At 44.0% G+C, this 17,626-nt stretch overlaps 1 protein-coding gene and 1 pseudogene across 7 annotated transcripts in view; both read left to right on the top strand.

The window, feature by feature from the left end:
- The window catches only part of ADGRF5 (adhesion G protein-coupled receptor F5), a 96,300-nt gene that overhangs the window by 63,078 nt on the left and 15,596 nt on the right, over positions 1–17,626 (top strand). For 4 of the 7 annotated variants that reach the window (XM_046005211.1, XM_046005212.1, XM_046005215.1 and 1 more), the window contains exons 5-14: positions 868–1,044; positions 1,200–1,309; positions 2,576–2,634; positions 3,500–3,642; positions 6,912–7,133; positions 8,618–8,821; positions 12,218–12,388; positions 14,243–14,362; positions 14,516–14,725; positions 17,253–17,465. In XM_046005211.1, the coding sequence (XP_045861167.1) occupies positions 868–1,044; positions 1,200–1,309; positions 2,576–2,634; positions 3,500–3,642; positions 6,912–7,133; positions 8,618–8,821; positions 12,218–12,388; positions 14,243–14,362; positions 14,516–14,725; positions 17,253–17,465 (1,629 nt within the window). The remainder of the gene's footprint in view (positions 1–867; positions 1,045–1,199; positions 1,310–2,575; positions 2,635–3,499; positions 3,643–6,911; positions 7,134–8,617; positions 8,822–12,217; positions 12,389–14,242; positions 14,363–14,515; positions 14,726–17,252; positions 17,466–17,626) is intronic. The other 3 variants (XM_046005214.1, XM_046005217.1, XM_046005216.1) reach the window with 3 other exon arrangements.
- Positions 7,493–7,715, top strand: LOC123942795 (annotated as a pseudogene).

Raw genomic sequence — 17,626 nt, 5'->3', positions numbered from 1 at the left:
TTTTTTAAAAAAGAAAAAGATAAAAAGAAACCATTTGGGTTGTTCACATTAGATTAGAAATATAAAAGGCATAATCGCATTTGTACTTGGTGTTCGTTATCTGTTGCCACTTAACACATTAGCTCAAAACTTAGCATCTTAAAGCAACAAACATGTATTGTATCCCATAGTTTCCAAGAGCCAGATTTGGGAGGAGCTTGCCTGGATGGCTCTGGCTCAAGTCATATGAGGTTGTAGTGAAGCTTTGAAGCCCACTCCTGTGGTTGCTGGCAGGAGCCAGCTCCTCTCTAGCTGTTGGCTGGAGACTTTTGTTCCTCACCATGTCAGCCTCTCCATGACCTGTCCTCATACAGTGGCAGCTGGCTACCCCCATAGCAAACAATGAAAGAAAGAGAAGGAGAGAGAGAGAGTGAGAGAGAGAGATCACAGAGGAAAGCTACAGTATTTTTTATATCCTAATCTCAGAGACGATATATCATTACTTCTGCCGTATCCTGTTGGTCGCACAGACCAAGTCTAGTACGTTATGAAAGGGAGTTACAAGAGGGTGTCAGTACTCAGAAACAGGGGTGGAAAGGGGCGATGCTGGAAACTGGCTCCCATACACTTCATGTCCAGGAATTTGTTCATCATGGTATCATTGTAGGCATCCTCTGAGATAGTCGAAGCCGTCACCCCTTAGGTGGCCATGCCTAACGGCATGGTGATGCATAATGGGAATCACGTGAATCTCATGTAACACTATTGAACTTCCCAGAGGGCCGTATGCAGTCAAGCTAGGATTTTCTACAAGTATAAATACTTACAGTCTATAAATGTAAGGGTGGTGACCACCTTCTCTCTCCTTGCTGTTCTACATAATGCTAGTCTGCAGACCTACTGGAAATGAAATCTGGTGCTCCTGTGAGACAGGCTACAAGTGGCCTCAGGAACACTGCCTCCAGAATCTCACTTGTCAAGAGCATGACAGCGTCCCTGCAGGGCATCAGTGCAGTTGTCTTAAAGGACTACCTCCTAAGGGACCTTTTTGCCAGCTCCAGGGAGGTAAGTAACTGTTCATTAAATGTTTCTTTGTTGAGTGGCTATTTGATACAAACTCAAGCAAATGTTTCTCTGTCCTGTGTGTATTCATTTGTTAATATGGGATTTTAAAATATTGCCCTGAGTTTGTTTTTTGTTTTTTGTTTTTTGTTTTTCAGCAGATGTTACCCTAAGAATGTCGGTCAGACTCAATGTGGGCTTTCAAGAAGACCTCAAGAATACTTCCTCTGCTCTCTATAGGTCCTACAAGACTGACTTGGAAACAGCGGTAGGTTTTGGCCCTGGGAACCTCTTAAGCAACAAGTTCTTCAGGCTGAACTGAATCTGTTGCATTTACAGTGGTAATTTGCTTGGAGCTGTCAGAATTTATGAATGTGGAGATCAGAATTATTCCTCCAAGTCTGGGATGATTAATTAAGAAGTGCTCAAATCAAATAGTGTTCGTGATGCTTTGACATCATTGGTGGAACTTTTTCCCAGGGTAGGATTGATTCAGAGATGATCTGGTGGCATCAGCTCACCGAATCCTAAGCAGAGGTCCTAGAATCTGGTCTAGAAGTGCCTGATGGTGCATTTCTGCTTGTCTTCACACACCGCCTAGAAGAAGCAAGCTTCTAGCATCTTTCGGGCAGAACAACCTAAGGCTGGTACCGGGGGTTTCAAACCATTCTATTTTAGAGGTACCAAGGCATTGTCCCTTATGATAGATTTAAATTTATTCATATAAAAATAGCGAATATTCCCTGAGTGCTAACTGTGTGCCAAACACTATTCTAAATGCTTTACATTGGATTAATTCATCTGAACCTAAATGCTTTGCTTGAATTAACTCATTTGGAGTAGAGCTTCCCAGTTGGTGTGCTGCAAATTATTATAGATGGGGTGAGGTAATGACTTCCCTTAGTCCTCTGGGCAGCCAAGCCCCTGTATCAGGCCAGGAGCGCCTCCGCTTACCCTTCTATATCAAAGAAATTATTTTCATTTTCCGTGGGCACCATGCTGAAATGCTGAAGAACTCCTGGATATCTGATTTGCATATCTGGCATGAAATATTTCTGCACAGCATGAAAAGCTTCCATACATACCCACACACACTGCACACTCAATTACATGCGTTGGAGGGAAGAGAGAGTGGCATATTCACCTTCGATCCCACCCATCCATGTACCTGGCACAGTGCTTGGCACCCACCGTGCTTTGTGTGTAACATCTACCTGCAGAGGAGACTTGAACGGAGATGAATCTCCCGTGGGTTGGCATTCAGAGAAACCTCCCCATTTTCTTTGCTAGGCATTTCCTGGAGTAAAAATTTTGCCCATGTAACTGGTGCTTGATTCTTGGAGAACCCAGCCTGACATAGGCAGCTAGGAATTACTTCTTCAAACATCAGCCTGTCCCAGCACTATGAAAATAGACGGGAAAAAGGTTTACCCGGGGTGATAAAGAATAGGTGCTTTTTACTTGGCTTTAAATCCTTTGGCTCATCTCTCGCTGGACCTTGATATGATGACACTTGTCTTACTTTGTTTTCCAGTTTTGGAAAGGTTACAGCATTTTACCAGGCTTCAAATTGGTGACTGTGACAGGATTCAGGTAAGAAGCTATAATCAGGTCATTTCTAGTGGCAGAGACCAATACATTAGTGAAGGAGAAAAAGCCCATTGGGGGGCATCATGTGGGCACACCACAGGAGTACTTTGGTAGAGAGGCATATAGTGTCGAGTTGCTGTGGCTTAAAGAGGGAGGCAATGCTGAGAACAGAAACTTGCTCCCTAGAGATGTACCTACTTAGATGGAAAGTGAGCAAAAACCTTGTGTTTATTCTGTGCGTGCAAGAATTTTGCAAACATATAAGTTTGCAGTCTGGCAAGTTCCAAGATATGACAAAGAAATAATGTCACCCATGATGCCTTTTCAAGAAAAGTTGTCTGCCAGCCACAAGCACACAGTTGCACACGACTGTGTGAATCTTTCCTCCTGGAGTTGGGCACCGTGGCAGCCCTGAGCGGGTTAGCAGGGGGTTTCAAAAAGTTAGTTGCCAATTTTAAAAATAAAGAATGCTCATAGAAGCATTCAGAAATTTGGCTTCACTTGACATTCAGCATATCTGGTATCTGACATTCAGCGGAGGGAAGGTAAATAATGCTCCCCTGGGACAGGTCTCTGAGTTGTACCTGCCCCCTGCCATGACCAGCTCCTGTGATTCACTCCGCTTGTTCCTATCTGGCTGTTTCATTCATTGATGTCACCTGTCTGCAGACATATGAGAAGCCTGAGTGTGTGCCTCAGGCTTCCAACTAGAGCTTAATGACAGGTTGATTTGAGTGAACCTTTGAAGACAGAAGTACCCAGGCTGTTCCTGCCATTTTGTTTCTCCCACGCCATGCAAATAAACCATAAGCATCTAGACTCTTCCAGGTCAGTTACTGCCTTACTGAACCGAGTGGTCTCCATCCAGGCCCGGAAGTGTGGTTGTGACATATGAGGTCCAGACGACAACACCATCACCCGACTTAATGCATAAAGCAAATGAGCAAGTAATGCAGAACCTTAATCAGACCTACAAAATGGACTACAGCTCCTTTCAAGTAGTTACTAGCAGTAAGTAGGACATCTCCACATTTCCCCTATACATGGATTTTGTTTAGATACAGTAATGGTGTTTATAGTATGCTTAAAACGAGGAAATTCCATTACAGTGTCCTCCATGGACTGAGACGGTCTGGTTCGTGGCACACAGGTTTATGTGCCCACCCCGTCCCCTATCTGAGGTGCCGGTGCAGAGCCTCCTAACCAGGCCAATGTCACTGCACTTGTGGGGGGGGGGGGGTTGCAGGGGAGAGAGATTTGACAACAGGGTCACAAAGCCATCTGGGTTTATGGATTTTTGAATAAAAAATTAGAAGACCTGAAACATCCCAAATCTGACATTACGGTAGGGGTTGGGATAGTCATGAAATGCATTGATATTGAACAATCGATACTGTTATTTTGGGAATCAGGAGTTGTTGAAGCTCAGCCCCCATACCCAACAACAACAGCCACCTGGGAACATGTTAGAAATACAGGGCACCCCAGACTAACCGGGACGATCAGCATTTCAACAAGCCCATCAGGTGATTCTGATACACAGGGAAGTTTGAGGAACCAGGCTCGGGATCACGTAGAGCGGGGATAAAATCCTCGAGTGTTAGATGCTCTTCCCCATTTACAAATGGATACAGAGTTGTGTTCTGTTGTGTGATTAGGTGGGTGGACCTATTTTTCCTTGGGAAATAGAAAGGAGAGCCAGCTGGGCAGAGAATTGGACGGTAGGAATTTGCTGGCGGAAGTCCTAACTAACTCTGGTTCCTGGTTCTGGACTCACAGTGATTCCTTTTTGGAGGGACACTGTCTCCCAGCCGGGAGGGCTCTGAAAGGACTGTTGCAGGCACACCTGGGAGAAAGGCACCCCTTCTCAGGCATTAAGCCATCCTTGCAATAGGTTTCTAAGTTTTGTCTTTATGTTTTGTGATATTGTTGAATGCCAGATCATTTTTAAAAACAAAATATCAAACGATACATATATAATGGTAAGAAGGTGCTACAACGCAAACAAGAACAAAAGCAAAATGAAACTTCGGAATACATAAGACAGCAACCACACAGGTGGAAACTGGAAAATTAAAGGAAGTGGCCTAAAAGTATGGGCTCCCATGGAAGGCACCCAGCAATGCCACCCCCTCCTGACCCCGAACACCACCCCCAACCAACCCATGTTTTACCTCCCCAAATTCCTTACGCGTGGTTCTGAGAGCATAGGTGAACATCAGGCTCTAGCCTAGGTAATCCTCAGTTATGATTACTCCCCCCAAATTTCCTTTGTGTTGAGGATAGTCAACCATTTAAAGGAGTCAGTAACCAGCCGTGTTACTGATCAGTGGCTGACTGTCGGTCAGAAACATGGAGCTGACAGTATGGTTCCCCAAAACGCTTTGGAGATTGTGGCTTATTCTTCCAAAGAGCCATGAAGTCATTGTGAATGGCACTCAGCACCACTTCTGTAGAGCGTCTGCAACCATCTCTGCCTTCCTTGGGAGAGCAGAAATACTCTGTGATATGCACAGTTTCCGAACAATAAATAGGAACGTAAGTCACGTGCATTTCCAAGGGAGAGCTCCCCCATCAATCTGCTCTCCATAGCATCGGTGCTATTTACTTAGAGTACACATATTCAGAAGGCCAAGAGACCGGATTTTGTTTTGTTTTAATTATAATTATATTGGGGGGGGCAGAGAAGAGCAAGAGAATAAGAAAGAAAAAAAGCTGCATGCATGATTTGGTATCAAAGTTATTTCAAATCTTTATGAAATACCAAGGGCACAGAATGTTCAGAATATCTCCAGTTATTTGGTCATATAATTATCCTCAGAATAATTAATGTTGGATTAATTAGCAGGGGCTCTGAACCAGAATGCCCCTTTCTTTAATCACTGCCCACAAATTCATGGTCAATTCCACATAACCACATGATACCAGTGGTCTTACTAAGCATCATTGTTAGCCACAGCGATGACGAAAAGAGACACATTGTTACTGTATCTTTTCTGTGTTTAGCCTGGCGTGTTACACAAATTGTGTCCTCGTATATCCCGTGAGATGGGTACTTCTTATCTCCACTTTACAGGGGAGGAACTAGAAGCGGAGGGATGGTGAATAATATGCCCAAAAACACAGAGGAAGTAACATAAGTCTGTATGACGTCTGAGTCTGATGGCTACATTAACTATTCCCAGGAGGCCTCGTTTCTTAACTGTTGGGTGTGATATTTTAAAATCTTCTATTCAGGAGCCTAAAAAAAGTGATAAATATTTAGATACCTTGACACTTTGACTAGAACACCCTAGCTCTCAAAATTAATTTTATGGTATTGTGCTCCCATGATGACAGTATGGAGAGGGACTGGACTGAGCATAAAGCCCTCATAGAGCTTCCTTATCCAGCACCTCTGATCTCTTCCACACATGAAATTCCTGCAAGTTGTAGAATGAGAAACACAGCTTAAAGGGGAAAAAAGCACATGTTGTGTAAACAAAGGACAACCATAAACACACACACACACCCACACAAATAGCAAATGTGTTGTACTTCTATCTGTGAAATGACTTAATGCTATGGTTCTCCAGATTTGTACTATGAAAACAATAATCGCTGCTCTTGCCCCAAATCACCTCCCCTGTAGCTCTTACAGCTCCTGTTTTCCAGACAATGAGCTGAGGCTCAGAGAGGCTGAGTAAATTCCCTAGGGCCACACAGCTATATGTGGCACAGAACCGGGATTCAACAATGGATCTGTGTGTCTTTAAAGTTCTCCTTCTTAAGGGACCGTGGGTATGAAATCTCTTTAAAAATTCTAAACTCTTAAGAGACTTTATGACAAGAAATTATTTTTCCCCATTTATACTTCATCAAAGTCATACAACAGAGCTTTCAGAAGTATAAGATACCTGTTATTGACAAGAGGCAGTTGATATTATCGAGTCAGTAGCAAAGAAACTTGAGGTTTAAATGAGCTGGTGTGGCTTTTTTATAAGCAACTGAGCATTTTCTACCAGACTATGCGAAATATTAAGAATAGCTTTGGAATCCCCATCACCACCAATGAGACCAATTAAGTATACACAGACTCCAAACTCGAAACCTTGTCCCCAGTATCTGGCAGGTGGCAACTCTTTGGGCTTCAAAGACCAGCTGTTGGGGGATGAAATGAGGAGGACATGTTGCTTCCTTCTAGAAGCACCATGGCACCATGTAGTGGTGGTGTCCAGGGGAGCAGCCTCAATTCCATTCATTTGCTTTGGGATCTTAATACCTTTTCTTTGGATTCCCAGATGAAACGAAGTTCACTGTCATACCAGAAATCATTTTTGAAGGAGACACAGTAAATCTGGTGTGTGAAAATGAAGTTTTGTCCTCTAACGTGTCCTGGCACCATGTTGAAAGGCACTCTGACATCCAGAATAGCAGCAGATTCTTGGTTTACACCACCGTGCTCAACAACATGACCTCCGTATCGCGCCTCACAATTTACAACATCACTCAGGGCGATGCAGGTGGGTTTCTGTCTAAGAACCGGTGTGGAGAAAGGAGCAAAGGGCTTGTAAAGAAGCAAGCCATGGAATATATGTGAGTGTGTGTGTGTACATAATTTTATTTTTTATATATATAAAATAAATAAAAATTATAAATTAATAAGCAATATATATAGAAATAAAATTTATAAAAATTTTTATTAAAATCTATAAAATTTATAAAAATTTCTTTTAAAGTATATAAGTAAAATAAAATAAATGAAATATATAAAATATAAATAAATAAATATAAAATATTATATATATATATGTATATATATGCACAGTGTTTTCCTCTTTGAAAAGAAGTCACCAGTCTCAGTTTTTCAAAATTAAAAATGAGCTTTGCGCAGTGGCAGTATCGTAGCCAATGAGGTTTATCCGAGGCGCGATTATTGCTAATTCAAAATTAAAAATGAATCCCATGGTATATAAGCAAGAAAATACATCCTTGGAGACAAAAACAGATTTCTACATTTACCAAGGCTTATGAGTTGGAAACGGAGACAAAAATACAACTTTTGTTTTTAATCTTCAAAAAATTTTTGACAGGTTTGTTGGGATAGAATTGACATATAATAAGCTATACATATTTAAAGGATACAGTTTAATATGTTTTGACATATGTGTACACCTGCAAAACTACGCCCCGCCTCAGGAGAGTGAATGTAACTGTTCCCTCTGCCCAGTTTTTTTGGATTCCATTGTAATCTCTCCCACCTCCCACTCTCCTTCCCCAACACCCCCAGAAGCAGATGTTTTAAACCTGACACTCCAGAATTTAATAACCCCGTTGTAACCCAGATACCAGCAGGGGAATCTCTTTTTCCCTGGCAGAGAAGTTGGGTTGCAGACCGCGGGCCCTGTTACATCTTTGTGGATTCTGATTTTGCCACAGAGTAAAATAGAACGCCAAAATCATCCACAACCTTCTAATTCTCCGAGGCTTTCCAATTTTTCCTTTCTACCTCTTCCATCCCCACACCTTTTATCTCATCAACAAAGACTGAGATTTCTGCTCCTTCCTTAGAACATCTCTCTACTCATTAACCTGTAGGATCAGAAATGATCTGCATTGACCTTCTGCACTTCCTGAATGTTTCTTTAGAGTTGTCTAGAGCAAGTCTTGGATGATTTTGAAAACGATGCTTCAGGAAGTACTGGCACAACACATGAGATGAGACTATTGTTCTTCTAAGGAACTCCACATATGTAATAATAAAAAAACGTGATTGTAAGGGGAGCTGGGTGGCACAGTGTGGTGAGAATGGTCGACTCTCAATTTTGGCTCTGGTCATGATCTCGGGGTCTTAAGATGGAGCCCTATGTCAGACTCTGCCCTCAGTGAGGAGTCTGCTGGGAATTGTTTCCCTCTCCCTCTGCCCCCTTACCCCGCTCGCTTGCACATTCTCGCTCTCAAATAAAAAAATAAATCTTAAAAAAATACATGTGTGTATTCTATGCAGGTGAATATATTTGCAAGCTGACATTAGATATCTTTGAGTATGAGTACAGAAAAAAAATAGATGTCACGCCCATCCGAATTGTGGCAACTGAAGAAATGAAGGTGACATGCGACAACAGTCCTGTATCTTTGAACTGCTGCAGTGAGATTAATGTGAACTGGAGCGCGATAGAGTGGAAGCAGGAGGGGAAAATAAGCGTTCCAGGTGAGAATATTAGATGTCCTTTTACATGTACGTTTTTGCCTCTTGGCCAAGTAAAAGTAGGAGATGCACTGGGTGGGAGAGGAAATGTCAGGTGACTAGTTTTTCCCAAACTTCAGACTATTGAAATGGAACTAGGCTTGATGCCAGCTCCAGCTTAGCTCTTCTAGAACAACATTCCACAGATATACTCATACAGAGGTCCTGCTTGGGTTGTGGACGAGATCCTGGCTGAGAAGACCTGATGACTTCAGTCCACGGTGGAAGAGCTGTAGAAGAGCTGCCCCTCCCCCCCTTCATCTTCAGCAAAGAGCTAAGGATGAGGTCATTGACTTTGCTTTGGAGTCTGGTTCTGAACTTCTCTTTTCTGTGTGTCTTCTCGTGGTGTCTGTCCTTCTCACGTCTCTGCCTCTGTCCCACATCTTTCTGTATTACCTAACTCTGTGTCTTTGCATTTTTTTTTTTCATTTCTCTGTATAGACCCGTTTGTCTCTCAATGGTTCCATGTCAATTTCTGATCCTACTTGGCTTCCTTTTAGATCTGAGATATTACTGGAAGTTCTCCACCCTCCCATTTATACATGAATGATAATAATAATAAATTAAAAGAGCAACTCTGACCCTGTTTTGTGTAACAGTTTATGATTAATCAATGTTTTAAAAATATCTTATCACTTTAGATCATATTTAACCCTGATCGCAAGTTTGAAGCTGGTATTTTTTGCGTCCAATTTGCAGATAAGGAAATTGAGGGCGACACAGACTTATCCAAGGCTGTCAGAAAGGAAAAGAAAGACTCACCTCAGGTCTGATTTCCCAAGACCAGTGTTTGCCTTGGCAAAAGTATGTTAGCCATGCCTGAGGAGCCAGGGCTGGGGTAGGCTGATCTGAAAGAGTTTGCTCTGGAGCAGGAGACTTTTTTGTCTGGAGACTTCACATAACAAGACCCAATCCTTCCCTTAAGAAATGACCGCTTTATGTGTTCATCTTTACACAAAAAATAATTTAAGTAAAATGTGGCTTTACTCGTGAAATTCATCAGTGCTATAAAGTTTTACAGTACAGACTCTTTGCTCTCAGACTATATTAAGTTATAAAAAAATAAAATAATGATTAAATCGTCCTGAGCCCATCTATTTGCAAAGCACATTTCACCTGCTGCTTCTGTATTTTACTTTAAATCCCCCATGAAGGGGAAAAGCATCTGGTTACTGTTGAAAATGTTGACACAGGAAAGTTAAGTCGCTTCCTTGATTTTTCAGGAAGAGGAGGTTGTAGGCACCCTGGAGCAGCGGCCAGATGGGAGAAAGACCTTGCAAAGCTCCCTCGGTACTGACCTCATACACTTACAGCCCCGAGAGGTGAAAGCCTTGCCCTCTGGCAGAGGAACCAGGAAGTCTGCAGTACAAATGGTCAGGGACCTCTCCGTGGTCACCACTGTTTCAGACATTCCTAATGCCCAGTGTGGGAGACAGAACAATGGATTTCCTGCCACGGGGCTGGCCACCTGGGGACCCGCACTGTCCATTCTCTGATGAACTTGGCCTCTGCCCTCAGCACCTGGCCTTCTTCCTCCCCTCACAGCCTCTGCTCTGAAGCACGTGCTCTCTCTCTCTCTCTCTCTGTCTCCAAATTCCACGAGTTCTTTAGCACCCATTCTTCCAGGTCAATAGGAGACAATCTAGCAAAATAATTCACTCCAAATTATGAGGAACTGAATGACCTACCTCATTTCAAAAGCAGATGCATTTCATTTTCAAAATACAAGGGATAAGACAGAAGGAAGGTAATCAGCAGTGGCAGAATTTCTAACATGAAAAGGGTGGTCTTTTTTGAATGGGGGGGTGCTTCCTGGAGTTTTTCAACTCATCGGGCGGCAACTAATAATATAAATGGTAATGGTACAGAAGTAATAGTATCAGTAGTAGTAATAGTAGAAGTGGTAATAGTTACTATTATTATTTTTTGGTTTTTTGTTTTTTTAATTTTTTTTAATAGTTACTATTATTGGTGCAGCATCTCGCCTGCCTGGCGTAGTACTAGCTAGCTTCACCTGCACGGAAATGGACGGACAAACTGGGGGAAATGAACAGCAACAGAGTTTGTAGTCTCGCTGCAGCTGTTATGTGGTGTGATGATAAAAACTAACCGAGCCTTAACTCCCTCTTTGCGCACAAGTTAGAGCAGTTCCAAAAGAGTTCATTAACTTCTTCGCGGCCCTGCCTACCATACTCCAGTGGCCCCTGATCAGCGGAGTATTCAGAAAACAACTGAATATTTACAAGAAGGTGTGACCTTGGCTCTGACCTTGGGGGACATGAGAGGGAAGAGCTTCAAACTCCACTGTCCCCTTACTTGCGTCTTTTCTTCCGGAATGCCCCGCTGAAATATTTAAGCCCATGTTACCAAGTGTGCCTGCAGTCCATCTCAGATGGTTCTCATTTGGTTTGGTTTGGGGTTTTTTTTGCAGCCAGACAAAGCATCAGTCAGATATAAAGAAGGGAGACTGGCTGTTTTTCTTTCCTGAGTAGAAATCAGTCTGTGGCTTTGGAGCCCCTTGATGAGGCAGGCTGGCTTCAGGGTCTGAGGTGAGCCCAACTAGAGACGCAGCTGGAAGTGGTCCCTAGTACCCTGGGAGGCAGTGTTCTCCTTCCTGACTGCACATGAGGGTCACCCCAGGGGGTTATTAGACAGACCAGCTATCAGGGCTCTACCCCAGAGCAGCCAACATCAGGATCTCTGGGTTTGGGCTCCAGGTGATGTGGTTTGTAGTGGCATCCATGAGCTAACCACCAAGAAAGAATAATTGAGTCATTTTTCATGCTCAGAGGTGGTTTTATTAAAGTGGGGACAGTACCCCTGGGCAGGAATCACTGCACTGGGGTTATGAGGAGGACTTAAGTATATTTTTGGAGTTAGGAGAAATAAAGCCCAAGGAAGTTTCCAAAATGGATTTTCATATGTTGAAAAAGACACTCTCTCTCTCTCTCAATTTTTAATTTTTCCTACCCCAGCGACCATCACTAATGGTCTGTGTGAGGGGCAGGCCCTGACCGGGTGCTGTTCTAAGTGTCTCTGTATCTTAAGTCATTTGACCTGACTACGATCCAAGGCCGTAACTATGATTTGTTGTCCCCATTTTCCACCTGGAGAAACTGAAGCACAGAGCAGTTGGATGACTTTTTCAACCACAGCCTGCTAGTAAGTGGGAATTTGGGATCTGCAGCCAGACTGCCTGGTCCCAAGTCTGCAGACCTAACCACCGTACAGTCCTCTCTCTCCAAAGAGAAGAAATTGGATTTAAATAATAATTCCTTTTCCCGGATTGGGCCTCTTTGCTCCTAAATGGAAGAGTCAGCCAACTGTGTGACAGTGAAGGAACTGCTTCTGTCTCTGCAGGCAACCCAGAAACTGACCTAGAGTCCGGCTGCAGCAGATACACCTTCAGGGCGGATGGGACTCAGTGTCCCAGCGGCTCTGCTGGAACGACAGTCATCTATGCGTGCGAGTTCGTCAGCATCCACGGAGCCAGAGGCAGTAAGAACATAGAAGTGACATTCACCTCCGTGGGTAAGGACTCCTTCGCCTCCAGCCAAGGGCTGTCAACCCCCTGGGAATATCTCTGAGCTAGCCGGAGTGTGGTTGGGGTAAATCACAAGCGGGAGACAGAGGGGAGTGTCTCTCTCTCCCATTTGAATTCAGATAAGGTCTTTAGAAGAAAGAAGGATGGGGGGAAGCCCAGGGCTGCAGGGAGGAAAGGTCTGCCTGGCACTGAGAAGGCAGGAAGGGATCGGAAAGGAGAGTTTCACACTCGGATTAGTTCTGTTTAAGTCATTGAGTTCATGATGAAGGTGATGCCCCAGATTTTCCCTTTTCCTTCCGTGAGCCCATCCTCCCTCCCTTGTAGGCCAGTAGCCAGGCTCATGGCCCACCACCAGCAGGCGAAGACACACTCTGTCCTCCCTCCCCTCCCACTCTACCTATTCCAGATAGAACCTTGCAGGAAGCTTTAATAATTTGAGACTTTATGATCATTTTACAGTTGTCCTGAGTGTTTTTTAGTCTTTGACTAAAGGCTTTCAACTGAGTTCGTCTTTTTAAAAAAGTGTCATTTCTTCTCCTCGTGTAATAAAACATTCTAACTTCGCCCCTGTCTGCAAAAATGGGGCGGTCACACTTGTTTTTCTCCCCATTTTACAAAAACTGAACCACTTAGCTCGATCATCAGATCACTTTGAACAATTTGGAGGAAGGACTAATACCAACACTACTGATTACCCTCGTTCACCCTTGCTACTCTCGTGACTTAGCGTTTTTTTACAAAGACCAAGATGGCGCTTATCTGAAAACATTATGGCCATAGAAGAGTTCGTGGCTCTTCTGAGCAATTTTCAGTTTTCTGTAGTGAGAGCAGGTGGACGCTTCAAGTTTCGACTCAGAGTTGTATTGATTAGATGGGATTTTGGTTGCCACAGAAACATACTTAGCTTTCACTGAAAACCACTGGTCTGGTAGTTTGGACATTTTCTGAGAATCAAGAGAACCAGATTCATGGTTCCATGAGCCTCTCGCTTTTCACTCTCAGAAGCCACCGAGCCGTAGAAAGGCATCTCCACACCAGATCCCGACAGCCAGTGAGGCCCATGGGAGGGACACAGCAATCCGTGCTTATGTGATCGGAGGACTGTATCTGCACGTTGGGATCCCAGCTTCTAAAGGGCACTGTGGGCAGGCCTGATTTCCTTTTATTGTGACAAAGAGCAAGATTTTAAACTGGTGGGAAAAGCTGGCCAACATCAGTGGGTTCCAGGCATGAAACCGTTCACCTCCAGGAGATAAAAGTGAACGGCATTTTGAAATGTCAATGACATACTCAAGAGGGGTGGAAAGATAGAAGCAGAAGCCAAAAAAAGTGGACTGTCCATATAAGCCCTTACCTTTGTAAGGGTCTTGTTAACATTTTTGAGGAATAATTCCTCATGAATTTATGAGGACATTCTCATAAGGAGGAGTAAATGTAGAAAGACTTAGAGTTGAGGTGTCTCTCCCTCCCAGTTTTGCCTGAGACGGTCCTGGTATAATAATTTGGGCAATACATTCTAGAATGCCTGTACCTCAAATGTTGTTCCAGAAATCACTCTTTGGCTTAGTAAGTGTTAGCTGTGTACTATAGTCAGTGGTAAGCCTTGGGGAATGCAAAGACAGAGAAAAGAGAGCCCTGCTCTTGGGGGTTCACACTTTTATGAAGAAGAGATACAGAAAGAGAAATTAAAATACAACACGGTGTTATTTAAAACATGTTTTAAAAGGGTAGAGAATGGTGTTGTTACAAGAACAGAGCCCCTGGGCACGGAAGAGGTTGAGGGGAGCTTGGGTTCTGTCAACAGCCCTAAGTTTGCAACCTTTTGCCCTGCCGATCATCAGGAGATAATTCCAGCCACGACAGGGAAGTGCACCAGCTCCCAAGGCAGGAGATGGAAATGAGTACAGTTGAAAGCACCACCCGGAACAGCCTAGAAACAAAGAAAGCCCAGGAGCCGCAAGGTACCCATCCCGCAATGAAACCAGTGGAGTCAGGACGGCCCGTGCTCTCTGCCTCTGTCTTAAGTTTCACTCGTGTGTCAATGTCACCAGAAAGACTAAATCTTGTGCTTGTTGTTGGTTTTTCTTTTGTCCGTTCTGTGTGCGTTCTTTCAGCCAACCTAACAATAACCCCGGACCCAATTTCTGTTTCTGAGGGACAAAACTTTTCCATAAAGTGCATCAGTGATGTGGGTAACTATGATGAGGTATACTGGAACACTTCTGCTGGAATTAAAATACACCAAAAGTTTTATACCGCCAGGAGGTCTGCTGCTGGAGCAGAGTCGGTGTTGACCGTGAAGACAGCGACCCGGGAGTGGAACGGTGGGTGCGAGACCCCAGACCCTTTCTGTTGCCCTGCTGCCCGGGGCCCCTGGGAACACCCTGAAAGAGGGACCAGACCTGGAGGGGCTGTCCCAGGATGTGCCTGCGCCACTGCACTCCATGCAAGAGCTCTGTGGGGAAGATGTCCCAAATCTCCATTGTATAGATGTGGAAACAGAGGCTCAGAGAGTAACACTTGCGCCTGGGCTCCTCCTTCTCAAGGTGCAGAGTCGGGACTGGAACTGGAATCTCCAATTCAGGAGCCTGCGCTATCGCCATGAAATTAAGAGGATTGTTTTGTTGCTTATGTTTAAAGATGTATTTGTTTATTTTAGGGAGAGAGAAAGAGTACAGGCGGGAGGGGCAGGGAAAGGAATCCCAACCAGATTCCCTGCTGAGTGCGGAGCCCCTGCTGGGTTCAATGTCATGACCTGAGCCTAAACGGAGTCAGATGCTTAACTGACTGAGGCGTCCAGGTGCCCCAAGAGGATTGTTTTTAACAGTGGTTTTACCAGAATTTTAGGAGTTTTTCACCCAATCGTGATTAAAAAAAAATCTAGGTCAAGGATTTATATGCCTGGTTCCAAAGAAAAGAACATTTGCATTTTGTATTTATCCCTACATGTTATTCATGTTGGGAAGGAATGCAGAGATTTGGAGGGGGAAAAATTATTTGCTATAATTGCTGCAATAAAAGTTGACATGTATTGAGCCCTTCATATGTGATAGGCACCGTGCTAAGTGTTTGAGTGGATTAGTTCATTTACAACATAAACCTAGAGGATGCCTGTGTGGCTCCGTTGGTTAAGCATCTACCTTTGGCTCAGGCTCAGGTCATTCTCCCAGGATCCTGGGATCTAGTCCCACATCAGGGGTCCTTGCTCAGTGGAGGATACTGCTTCTCCCTCTGTCTGCCACTCCCCCTACTTCCGCTCTCTCACCCTCTCTGAAAATAAATAAATAAAAATGAATTTAAAAAAACCCAATAAACCTAGAGGACAGTGTTATTAGTACCTCCATTTTACAGATGAAGAAACTGAGGCCCTGTGAGGCTAAGTAAAATATCTGAGATTATACATCTGGAAAATGGCAGAGCCATGGTGAAATGGAGACTGTCTGGCCAACCCTGGAGCACTCCCGTCTGAAGGCTTTCATTAGTTATAAGTTTAATCAGTCCAGGTCCTACAAGTCCCAGGTCTTTATTTGCTTGTGTAAGGCCTAGGTATCATTGTAGAAATACCTGGTCACTGTGTGGCCGGCCTTGGTGGAATACAGTCAGGAGACAGAGGAGTGTTCCCCCGTGCTGAGCTTAACCTACACTGACGAATTGCTTTTCCCCCTGAGGAGTCATAACTGAGGAGGAGACATGGCTTTTCCAGGAACATAAACGATTTGACCATCCCATACTCTGGACAGTCAAAATCCCATTCTCATCTAAATTAACTATACTTTCATTTCATATCGAATTTACATTTCCCTCCCTCCCAGCAGAAACAGAAGGGGGTTTGTTCTCTGTTCTCCTGGTTTTCCCTCTGGCTATGTCATGGCTCTAGTTCCTCCAGAGTTGGGGCAAAGAGAAAGAGTGTTAAGAAAGTAAAAGGGTCTTACTTAACTGTAAGTGCAGTTACCATCTTCCTGCCCTGTCCCCACGATGGCTGTTCAGGTTCTGGCCCATCTTGTGATGGACCCTGGTATAAAGACCACTGGGATAAGGTTCTCTATAGAAGCTCACCCCAGGACCATGCTCAGCCCCCTCTGCCTCACCAAGCACAGGCTGCACAGCCTACTTTTGCTGTAGCCTTCCCTCCGTCCTCCAGAAAGACCTCTTGTCCTTAGACTTTCCTAGATGGACGTCAGACATCAGACATCTAACTCTAGGGTCCACAGGGGAAGCTCCCTCAAGAATTTCAGCCTAACCCCTTCCACTCACTTTGATGGTGTCATGGTGCGGGCATGCCTACTCACTCACAGGTGGGGCGAGGGGACACTACGCCACCACAGAGCTCTAGCTGGCTGACAACTGTCTTTGAAGAACCCTCAGCCCTGCAGACACCCAAATTCCCGTGTTTCTCCCTGAGTTAAGGAAAGAGACTCGGAGTATGTCATGGGAGCTTGGTTTGAATTCCAAGGGCATCTGGCTCACTCAGTTGGTAGAACATGCAACAATTGATCTTGGAGTCTCAAGTTCGAGCTCCACATAGGGTATAGAGATTACTTAAATAAATAAATCTTTTAAAGAAAGAAAAAGAAATGTGATTCCACACCTAATAGGCTGTATAACTTTAGATAAGTCACTTAATTTTATTTAAAAGTAAATGACTATTTAGGCAATGGGTTAGTCCTTCAAATACATAGAGAACCCAGGAGGAGAGTTGATCAAACGTTTTCTCGTCCAGTGTCTAGGAAGGTGTGACATGCTCTTGCCCATGCTTGACAGGAAAAACTAAACTTCATCTTAACCTTCCCAGCCAATGCTTCTTTGGAGCAGTGATCACATTCCATCTCATTTTTGCTTCCTTCCACACAGGAACCTATCACTGTATATTTAGATACAAGAAATCGTACAGTGTCGCGACGAAAGATGTGATGGTTCATCCACTGCCTCTAGAGCCGGACATCATGGTAGACCCTCTGGAGGCTACGGTTCCGTGCAAAGGTTCCCGTCACTTCAGGTGCTGCATTCAGGAGGACAAAGACTACAAAGTAACTTTCCAAGTGGACTCCTTATCCTTTCCTGCAGGTAAGACATGAATTGCTGCATTGTGAGATCTCAAAATTTCCTCTGAAAATAGAGGTAAAGAGATATGAGGATTGCCTCAGAGACAGAATGTAACAGAGGGTACCCCATGAACTTTATTACCTTCTGTTGTGCTGTGTGGCCCATGGCTTGTTGGTTTTTGG

Source organism: Meles meles, chromosome 5 (genome assembly GCF_922984935.1).
Source record: "Meles meles chromosome 5, mMelMel3.1 paternal haplotype, whole genome shotgun sequence".
NCBI lineage: Eukaryota > Metazoa > Chordata > Mammalia > Carnivora > Mustelidae > Meles > Meles meles.
The sequence above is the reverse complement of the archived record's forward strand: the minus strand, read 5'-3'. Positions and strand labels throughout refer to the sequence as shown.